Genomic DNA, 11,051 nt, shown 5'->3' on the forward strand with positions numbered 1-11,051 from the left:
TCCTTGGGCAGAAGAACGTAACTGTGGAGTGACTCCTCAGAGAAGATTTTCTCTGCAGTCCTTCGCGCGATCGCGCTCCGGCGTTCTCGTTCGGGGCGGTGCTTTTGCACGCGCTGTCCTCACCCCAGCCAGGATCGGGGGCGGCGGGGAGCGCGGGTCGGAGGTGAGCGCGCGTGGCGGCAGCGGCCGGCGGGTGTCGCGTCGCAATGGCCAAGCACCACCCGGACCTCATCTTCTGCCGCAAGCAGGCGGGCGTGGGTGAGTCTCGGAGGGGTCCCGCCTCAACCCTTCTCCGCTGCGGGGCGAGCAGGAGGCGCGCGCGCGCGCGTGTGTGCCGTTATTGCCGTTAGGCGCGCGCGTGGCCGTTAGGCCTGGCGGGGGGGAGGGGCGCCCGCCTCTCTCCTCCCTCCTCCCGCTCTTACTTTATTTCACTTTTATTTTGACGTTCTGCCGTGTTTTATGGGCTCTTCCCCTGCAGCGGGAGAGGAGGCTCTGTAAGGAAGGTCCCTGGCGCTACCCCTGCCCTGGGCGCTTCCCCGGGGGGCCCGTCCTGGCGTGCAGGCGCTCCTGGGCCTCTCTCAGTAGAGCTGAATGGCTTTAACGCGTGCGTAACCGCAGCTTCTTGTTCGTCAGGTGGGGGGAAAGGCAGGCGGAGTTGATGGCTATACACAGGGGGGAAAAAAAAAATTAATTTGCGTTATTCCTGTTGCGTTGGCCATACCAGTGCAGCCAGGAGAATGATCTGAAGGCTTCAGCCAGCACTGGGGACATCTTTCAGGCTGCAAGATAAAACTATCTTCCAGGTTACACCTGTATACAGATAATGAGCTTTATTCTTGTCACTTGTGTCAGAATTTGCACTGCTAAGTCTTAAAGAAGTCTTATACAAGATTAAAAGTCGAGATATCTTTTCCAGATTTTTTTCACTTCTTGGAAAAACAAATTTAACGTGCAATTTTCTGAAAGAACTGTAACCACAAGATATTCAGCTGCACTGTCCACAGGAAACTTCTTTTTAGAATAGTTAATACAGTGAACAGCCTATTTATGTTGGAAGTTCATTTCGAGCTTGATGAATGCCTTGACCCTCAAACTTCAACTGAATCACCATTTAGTCTTTGTGAATGTGGACATCTGGTCTTTAGAACTTGATATTTATGGCATTTATCCAAGTTACTAACATCATTGTTGTGAGTTTCCCAGAAAAGTGACAAGACTTTTAAGATACATTTAACTGCCTTCACGTTCTGAAGTGAAGAAGGTATTTGGGCTGCCTTATATCAAATAAACACTTGTTTGGGGTTTTTTTTGTCTCATTAAAACTGGCGTAAAAGTTATGCCAAGACTTATGTATAGGATTTCTTTAGTTAGGTACATTGGCTATGTTTGAAATGGAACAATGAATGTAGATTTTCTTACTATCAATGGGTGTCATTGTGCGTTCACAGTGCATCTAAACTTTGATCTTGGTAAATGTTTCCAGGAGGATATATATTGTTTATCATAAATATGTTTGTATTTATGCTCAAACTGTTTCTGCGGTTTACTTTTTTTTTTTTTTAAGATTGCTCACTGCAGAAGATAATTATTTGACATTCAAGCTTGTAGTTACTTATATTTTTCTCCTACTTCTGCCTCAAATAATTTTTTTTCTTCTTTTTCTTCTTACAGCAATTGGAAGACTTTGTGAAAAATGTAAGTATAGCTTCTACATATAGTTGCTTGAGAATGCGGTGCTGTGGTTAGAACATACAGTTTGGATTTGGGGATCGGATTCTATTTTTGCTTTAACCAGAAACTTGATGTCACTCTTTGAGATGAGAACAGTTGTGTATTGCAAGCGTAAATCAATGAATACTTAAAGTTACATGCTCAAATAGATTGTCACACAAATGCATGCTGTTCTACAGTATATGCTACCAGCATTTTGAGTAGCTGAGGCTAAGGTGACTTTTTGATTGATTCCTTGTAATCTGTAATACAAAATGATCAGCATGGTCATTTCAAAGCGGGGGGGAAAAAAAGCATTTTTGGAATCTGATGTCTTCACACCTTGAGAAAAGTTCCCTTCAGCATCTAGGAGAATAAGAAATGGAGGGGAGGGGAAATCTAGAGTAAGAGCAAAAAAAAAATCCCACAGAATCAAAAGCCAGTGCTCATCTGTAGAAGGGAAGAAAGAGTATGATCTGTCATTAGATCCTTGTAAGGGAACAGAACAAATAAGATGACTAGTTCGTGACTCAGAAATAGTATGAAAGTAAGTGAAGTGGAGAGAAGCACCGTCTGAAGGAACAACATTGTTTTCAAGAGCACTCAGCAATGAAACAGATTCCCATTGGTTGTAGTTGAGGGCCGTCGTGCTGGAGATTTAAGAGCAGGTTAGATGAGCTGTTTGTGGGAGTCAGAATTAGATGCCTTGGGAACTGGTAATAGGATATGAAGCCTTTCATCCCTAGGTCAGTGTTTTGGATAAGGTCCAGCACAGCAGAGACTGTCAATGGCATCTCATGGCTGCTTGCCTGTATGATACGAGTACTTGAATTTCACTCGGTTCCTTGTGAGAAAGCAAGAGCGCCTTTTGTGAAATGGCTGTTTATGCCAGTTTGCCCTTTCTTTGGCCTTCTCACAGATGAAGGATTAAAGGGACTACGAGTACAATCTCTTATCTCATCTCTTTGAGGATAGTAACTCCAGACTTTTGTTGATGTGTCACTGTGGGAGAAGCTTACACTGCTGCTTCTGTGTAGGTAAGGACCCTAGTCCTGTCAGTCCAACATTGTTTTCACAAGTGAAAAAATCAGGAAAAGTTCTAGAGTAAAAGTAACGGTATGATATAAGCAGGTGTTGGCTAATCACAGAAGAAGTGACGTTGGGTTTCTTCTCTGATTGTGAATGCATGAATAAATAAAAAACCTCAAATATTGCAGGCTACTGGCCCTTGTTCCTCTCAAGTCTGTGTGCAGATACGAAGTTGCACCCTGTGCCTGCAAGATAAATTTCTGCAGTTCAGTTGTATTGTCTTTGAGTGTACAGGCAAGTGCTTTGATCAGGAAGCTTTTCCTCTTTGATGTGGGGGTGAAGAAAAGGATGTTCTGTAACCAAAGGCTCTGCTGTACTTGCAGGTGACGGCAAATGCGTGATCTGTGACTCCTATGTGCGGCCCTGCACTCTCGTGCGCATATGTGATGAATGTAACTACGGCTCATACCAAGGGCGCTGTGTAATCTGCGGGGGTCCAGGAGTGTCTGATGCCTACTACTGCAAGGAGTGTACCATCCAGGAAAAAGATGTATGTTGTCATCCAGTCTCCTGTTGAATTGCTTATGTCTTTATTTGGTAGCCATGCTTGTCTTCAAGGGGCTTGGAGCTAGTGAAATTAGTGTTGGGACATGGGACGCTTGGGTTCAACTATCAATATTGGCACTGGTTTTCATTACCTCGTAACTTTCTTCCCCTGTTGGTAGCTCTTTGTGTTTGCAAAGCATTTTGAGATACCGTAGCATTTTGAGGTATTCTAACTCTTCATCCCGAAGGATCTTTGACTACTTGCACTGCACGCTCAGGGTTCACTTCCTCCACATGCTGCAACTTACCACTTTAAGTTGTTATCTTACTTGATCTCTCAGCCAGGGTTTTATCAGGGTCAGAGATATTCCAGACACTGCAAAGGCAGTGGTAGGAGCAGCTCCTTACTAGAAGTCTCTTATCAGCCACTGACCAAGGGCATGTACAGTACTCTAAGGCCTGTGAAATCACTACCTGTGTTGTCCTTCGGATTACCACATAAAGTTAGATCTTGGTGTCCAGTGTCTGCACTACTAATTGTGTTTTACAAGTTTAAAGTTTCTTGTACAATTTCAGTGGGATATGATTTTTTTAAAAAAAATCTTTTCTGGTATGGCCTATATTGTAGACATCTCTCTTTCTGCTAACACTTTGGTGTAACAACCCCTTATTCCTATAGTCAGTGCTATAATCTTTTTATAATCTTGTGCTGAAAGACAGCCACTGCGCATGAGAAATGAGGCAGCTGTTCACCCCCTGTAAGGTATTTGTTAATATCCAACACGATGAGCGCAGGACGTGAAGAACTACAAATGAATTGGTAGAAAGAGAGGGAGAAGCAAGAACATGATGCTTGCAGTTACAATATCCCCAGAATATGGCCCTGATAGCTGTGAAAGTGTCTGTTAAAGGTTGTTTGGGTTTTGGTGCTTTGCATGCGCCATCTCCAGCACACCCTAATGACAGTGGAGAACATGCGGAGAGAATGGTTCAGATTAATTTAGAGGAACATGCTCAGCTGAGTGAGTTGCTGGCTTAATTCTCTGCAGTGCCTACATCTTCTCTAGAGGCCTGCAGCTAAATTCAGGACAGGGGCAGGTCCTTGTCTGAATTTAGTCATTAGATCTGACAGGACCATAATCTTTCTTAGTATCTAAATATGGATATAAGTGCTGCGATGGTGGTGCTGCCTCCTACTTCAGACATGCTGTGAGAAACAGTAGTTTTGTTCACTTGCCTTTGGAACCAAGATGCTTGGCTTCATAAGTCATGAGTAAAATAGGCTTGGTTTTATTTTTACCAATTCGTATTGATTCCTAGAAGGTATTTTTCATAACCTAAGCTCACCTGTAGCTTATCATGCCTGGATCAGGTGTGAAATAGCCAGTTGCTCTGCAATGGAGGATTGTAGAAAACGTAGAGCTGGAAGAGCAGGGGTATGACAAATCAGAACTGAGGTATTTTGACTACTGGGTGAAGGCTGCTGTGGGTGAAGAGCAAACTCAAATGTAAGGGATTATTGCAGATGTGAAGTGGCAGATCTGAAACAGCAGATTTGAAATGATTGACTTGCAGGATTGAAAAGTACTGTCATAGGTGTAGGGTGCCTGGAAAGAGAAAAGTTAAGTGTGTTCCCTGTCACAATTATGGTAGCTGGTGCTGATGTGAATAAGAAAAGCAAACGGACAGGGCTTTATACCTGAAGCTCTAACACTCCAGGGTTTCAGTCACAGCATTTCCATCATCCTCCGAGAAAGACTGGAAAAGATTGTGACACGAGAAAGCAAATCCTAAAATGGAGGGAAGAGGTAGAATTCTGTTGGGCACAAGGCAAAGAGCCTGGTTACTCTTGGTTAATTTGTTCTGATGGAGTAAGGAGTGAGGTATTGTTTTGCCCCACTTCGATCTGTGGGTAAGGGCCAAAACCCCACCTTGTCACCCAGGACAGCTCTGAGTTGCAAAAAGTAATCTTTACTTGGGGACAGGAGTGTGCTCATGCGCTGCCTCCTTAGGAGGAGGTGGAAGAATGAACAGAGCCCTGCAATAATGCTGTCAAGATTGTCACAGACTCCCTGGATCGTGGGAGGCAAGGCTTGGAAGAGTCCTACTATTCAGGCTAAAAATCAAATAAGTAGATAGTAGCTAGAGATGGGTTGTGGCAGGTGTATGGGGGAGGGATGATTTCTTTCCCCCCCACCTCTCCTGTTATTTCTACCATGCAGACCCTCCCCACCAGGTTGCATCTCCTGCACAGGAGCAGGTATTGGTGGGGCAGCTTGGGTGCAGTTTCTACAGCAGCTGACATCTGCCCAGAGGCTTTCTAAATCTAATCCACTCAGGCTTGCACAACAGCCAAGGACACATGTTCCTCTGCCTTCTGGGCCCCTCGCAGCTGCTGTTGCCAGCCACAACACTTTGCCCTCAAGAGTTATGCAGACACTGGGCTCAGGTGGCCCACGGACAAATGTTCCCTGGTACGCTAAGAGGTGCATCTCTGATTTGTCTTTGCAACCACACCTCTGAGGTGGGTCTCCCCTGCTCCTCGTCTTGCTTTTCTTGTGGCTTTTTTCTCGCCATCTACTAGAATTCAGGTACAAGAACTTACCCGTGTAGCTGCTGTGAATAGCTGTCCCCTCCTAAGATGACCATACAGCCTCTGCAGTAATCAATCCAGGATGCAGGAAATCTGAGATTCAGTTCTGCTGTCACAGCTGAGAGGGGTCCCTAAACACAAGAATGGCTTGGTGACATCTGAAGCAACAAGATTCTTTTTGGCTAAGGAGGGGAAAGGTTATTCCTCTGCCCCCTATAAATCCTGCATATCCTAATTTAGAAAGAATCCAGTCTTGAGGCACTGAGCATCCTTTTCAGTAAACTGCTGATGTTATATGAGCTGTTTTCTGTCTTCACCCTGAGGAACAGAATGTCCTAGAGTAATGTTAAAAAGATGTCCATCCTCTTCTCTGTTCCACTTTCTTGCTGGTAGTAACCAGAATTGGAGGGCAGTTTGTCTGCACAGGTGTTTGAAATGTGTGTTGAGGACAGGGTGAGGAGCGTGGGAACTGAGAGCCTACTAGAACTATGTAAGTGATGATGTTTTGTTTGCTCATCTCCTAACTTACATCCTCTTTTCTTCGTACAGAGAGATGGTTGTCCTAAGATTGTCAACCTGGGCAGTTCCAAGACAGATCTCTTCTACGAAAGGAAAAAGTACGGCTTCAAGAAGAGGTGATCCCATCCGTACGTGGCTACACCTCCTATCGGGTTGGCAAGAGGGTCTTGGAACATCTCTGGACTTTACTGTCACCGAAAACCGGTTGATTATTTTTTTCTAAAGCAGTACAAATTCAGTAGTATACTTGGGGTTGGAGAAATAACAGACTGAGTGGGGACTGAAACCTGATCAGAACTGACTCTCAGAAAGAGCAAGTGAGGATTTCTGTCTCTTGCCTTTTCAGAAGCTCTGCTAGTAGCTGCCCCAGCTCACTGTAAAAATCCTGGTGGGCAAGTATTTACACGTGGAGGAGACCAGCTCAGTAAAATGCAAGTGCCATTTCTGGTGTGGGGAAACACCTTATGGTTGTTCTTACTGGGCCTCCTCTCAATTGTTTGAAATCATCCCACGCATCAGTATTGAGGAACAGAGCACCAATCCCACGTGTCCACTCCCCCTCCTCCCTTCCTCCAGTATATTTCCATGCTGCCCTGTTTTGTAAGGAACCTGCTCATGGCTGGTGCCTTCCTAGGGAGAGCACAGCTGCTCCATGTTTTCTTTGATAGATTAATCCAAGGCCCTTTCTTGTAACTGTTTCTGTAGGATGCATACCAATAAAGCTTCTCCTTTTGTTTTTTTGGGGTTTGGGGTTTTTTTTAATTTTTATTTTGTATAACAAGGATTTCTCTCTGGTTCGTTCTGTCCCCAGCCTCTCTGGAGTTTTCTGGGGACATGCAGGATTAGTCCAGCTAGAACTGCACAATGGGTTATCTGGTTTCTGACAGTGCCTGCTTACGGCCATGTGACCTTGCTGCAAGGAGCTTCAGGGAATGGCTATCGCTTTTGTCTGCCTGTGATCCCAGCCACTGATCATTTTGTCCCATAGCGTGAGGATCGCTGAGCTTGTAACCCTTATCCTAGCTAATACAACTGTGGATGTTGTTTCACCATGCAAGCATCCAATCCCTTTCTAAAACCTACTAAGCTATTTGACTTGCTATCCTGTTCTTGTGAATTAGTTAAAGCCTTCCCTGCTGTAACTGGAAACCAACTATTGTGTTCTAGGCTATTAGCCATATGCACGCTGAAAACCAGAGGCTGCTTGTTTGTCAAATACCAGTACAGGCTAAAAGCAGTCTGTTGGCTCAGCAGAGATCTGGGAACGGGCACCTTTATGCAGAGGCAGAACTGCGTTCCCTACTAGTGTGTGCACTTCTCAGATGGTTAAATTAGGGACCTAGCTCGGTGTGTCCTGTAGTCCTTAAAGTCTTCATAGTCTGAGTAGAGTGTGTGCTACAGTAATGGGATTTTCTTTGTGCAGTTTTGAGGTGCAGGGCCCGTTTTGTGCCCCTTCCAGGATTTCATTTGTTCCCCTGAGGTTAGTACTGATTCCTCTCAACTCCTCTGTGGCTTAAATGCCTCTTCTACCTGCTTCAGCCATTTCGGCATTTCAGATAAGAGTGAAAACAAACAGACAAGTTGTGATCATCCTTCCCTTAAAAGTCATTTCTTCCTGCTGCAGCTGGCTCTAGCTATGACTGGTCCTACAGCTGTCTCAGCTGCTCCTCCCTTTCTTCCCCCCCCAGCTATTAATTCTGTCAGGTTTCTCTTCCAAGCTTTTTGCAGTCCTGAGAGTATCTGTATGTCTTCTTCCCTGGACAGTGGTTCCCTTATACAGCTGGTTAATTTTTACTAACGTGGATGCCGTTTGCCAAGATGGTCAGAGCAAACAGGTTCTTTGGTTCCAGCAAACCCACTCTCTCAAAGGAATTCTACCTGAGTAAGCAGCTGCCTCTTGTTCCTGGCTGGGAAGTCCATGTCAGAGCCATTATTAGCCGTGTTAAATTTTGTATTTCTTTAAAAGCAGGGCATGACATGCAGATTTTTTTGTACCTGGAACTTTATCACTTCAACCAGAATTTATCATTTGTTCTCAGTCAGGCCACTCAAATTATCGCACTAGGAATGCAGGAGGTTTATACATATTTTTTTTCTTTCCTGGAAGTTTCCAAGATAACAAAAGTTGTTCTGTGAAGGTAGAGGGAAATGAAGTATGTCTTTTGTCTCAGAGTTATTGCCGCTGGTGCAGAGACCCCTAGAAGGTCTAATTTTAGAGCAGCCCTTGTTCCCGATCATTTAGCACAATCAGCCAGGCAGGGGTTGCTATAGAGATATGAGTGTCCCCATCCCTTCCCCCACCCCAAAAAAAGGCAGAGCATACTTACTTTCTTGGCACTCCCGGTGCCCTCGCTCTGACTGCTGAGTATATCGGTCTGCGTTCTGGCAGCAATGAGAGTTAAGCTGCCATTTCTAGTTGTTCTGAGTCACTGGGCAGGTGGAGAGAGGGAGGGACAGGCTTTTTCCCCTTTGCCTTGTTTGCCCAGACATCTCTGGGGAGAATGCCAAATGCTGGTGCTCGGATCAGTTCAGCGCCGCTGCCTTTCTGGTACTTTCAGAGCACAGACAGGACATTGCCCCGAAGCTGCTAATTCAGACAAGGGTAATGAATGCAGTTGGGTAGCCCAGAAAAACTCAGCCTTGCTTGCGTGGTAATGATTTCTGTTCACCAGCAAATGAAACCCAGTCAGGGCCCCTGGAAAAGTGCTGTATTTCTTAACCTAAATAGATTTTAAAGTACTTGTCCAGTAGAAGATTTCCTGGCAGTACTGGAGACCAGAGCACATGCAAAAAGGGCAAACTTCCCTGCAGGGGGGGGAATGAGACAAGCCGTGTCCCGCTACTGTGTGCCTGCCAAGCTCTGGAAGGGCTTCATCAGACCTTGGAGTCTTAAGCAGCCTGATTCAGGGGCTCCCCCGCTGCCAGCTGTGAAGCACTTGCATGACAACTGCAAGGAAGGGTGGGAGGGACGGATGGACAGACGCGTCTCTGTGGCAGCCGAACCCCCGTGGTGCTGCCTGCAAATCCTAATTGCATGGAGCTAAATGTGTCTTCCTGCTGTCACTTTTCTAGGTAGGGTTAATTGCTTTTTTCTTTGTTAATCAAAAGGATGGTATGTAATAAGTAAAAAAATCTCTTTATTGCAAATATTTACATTGGGAGGAGGAACATTGGACCTCTTGGCTTATTAAGCAATTGGCCTCTGTCGCCGGTACTAACAAGACATCGCCGTGTTCTGAAATGTAGATGTTCCATGCTACGCGCCTCTTCAACTACCAGCCACAGCTACAACCAAGCTCAGCAAATAGCTCCGTAACACACCTCTGGTCCTTTGAATCATCTAGACCTTGTCTTGACAAAGCCCTTGAGCCTAAAGCATTACTTTTCTTTAAAAAAAACCAACCCACGAAGGTAGGCAAAGGCCTCGAGTCTGCCTGTGAGCTTTTCCTGCGGGAATTGTATAGACAAAATCCCGCTTCTGAAACCTTATCTGCACAGGAGCTGTTATTTTCTCATTACGGGGATCAGCTGGAGATGTTGTTTGCCTGTTTCAATAGCAGGAAAGAATTTTTCATTTCCTTGAGGTTGTCATGTGACTTGAATGTAAAGAGGATTCAGGGTATGGCAGTGTTAATTACGCCTGATTATAACCTGACTGCCCTTCCTTGGCATTAAATAACCCAGCAAAACGAGCTCTGTCCCGGCGGCCTGGCAATTCCTTCTCTCCCAGCACACACGTGATTCGGTAGCTTTGCTTTGACGTAATAGCCAAATGGCCAAGAATGCGTGAGCAGATACTGTGACAGAATTCCTCTGCCTGCATGTGTACCAGGGCGACGCGATAATTAAAGGAGCACGGTCAAGGCGCAAGTATTTTAAAGAGCCCTAATGTGTAACACCCTCTTAGTAACACCTTATTAAAACAACAATAGAATTTTAGAAATGTAATTGCCTTTTTTTTCTTAATGATGCTAAAAATAGCACAGTCGTTTTAATTTCCTGATCTCTGGCTGACAGTGTGATGTTTCCAGCAAAGCAAGGGAGTATTAGAGGAGAAAAAAAAAAAAAAAAGGCGTTCTTTTGTAACTGAATTCCTTTTAAACTAGGAGTGATGAAAATAAGGCTGCTCATAATAGCTCTCATAAATCTTCCCCTGCTCTTCCTCCCCCTTCCCATGCAGAAAAAAAAAACAACAACTTCAAAGGTTGTTGGGCTTTTTTTTTTTTTTTTTTTTAATCAGTGGGAAAATGGGCACGAATGGCTGCTGCAGCGCTGTGGCTAGGAGGACAGCATTAACTGATTTATTAACGCACGGTGTTAACCGACATTCAAAAGAAGTCCTCTTCAGCAGCAAAGGCAGCACCTAAGGTAAAGGGTTCCTGAGGGAGGACAAGCCAAACCCAGAAGGATGCTGAGAATCTTTGTGGAAACAGGGCAGGAGAGGAACTTTGTATTTTTGCACTTGGGAGACGGTTGCTACAGAGAATTATTTAACCAGAGGGACACAGAGCAGCTCAGGAAGTGTCTGCAGTCTTTGTCCCTTTTGAAAATGGGCGATAAATTAAACATTCTAACGTAACCCTGTACTATTGAGAAGATCCGATTCCGAGATGGAATGTGACTCCACAAATGGGATTGTTTCTCAGGAATTCCT

At 45.0% G+C, this 11,051-nt stretch overlaps 1 protein-coding gene across 1 annotated transcript; it reads left to right on the plus strand.

Annotated features, from left to right (window-relative positions):
* Positions 1 to 19: 19 nt before the first annotated feature.
* PHF5A (PHD finger protein 5A) lies at positions 20 to 10,340 on the plus strand. The gene is made up of 4 exons (XM_054813609.1): positions 20 to 258; positions 1,672 to 1,695; positions 3,123 to 3,289; positions 6,428 to 10,340. Exons 1-4 carry the CDS (start codon positions 207 to 209, stop codon positions 6,515 to 6,517), a joined length of 333 nt encoding a protein of 110 aa, XP_054669584.1. The 5' UTR covers positions 20 to 206; the 3' UTR covers positions 6,518 to 10,340.
* Positions 10,341 to 11,051: the final 711 nt, after the last annotated feature.

Source organism: Grus americana, chromosome 1 (assembly GCF_028858705.1).
Source record: "Grus americana isolate bGruAme1 chromosome 1, bGruAme1.mat, whole genome shotgun sequence".
NCBI lineage: Eukaryota > Metazoa > Chordata > Aves > Gruiformes > Gruidae > Grus > Grus americana.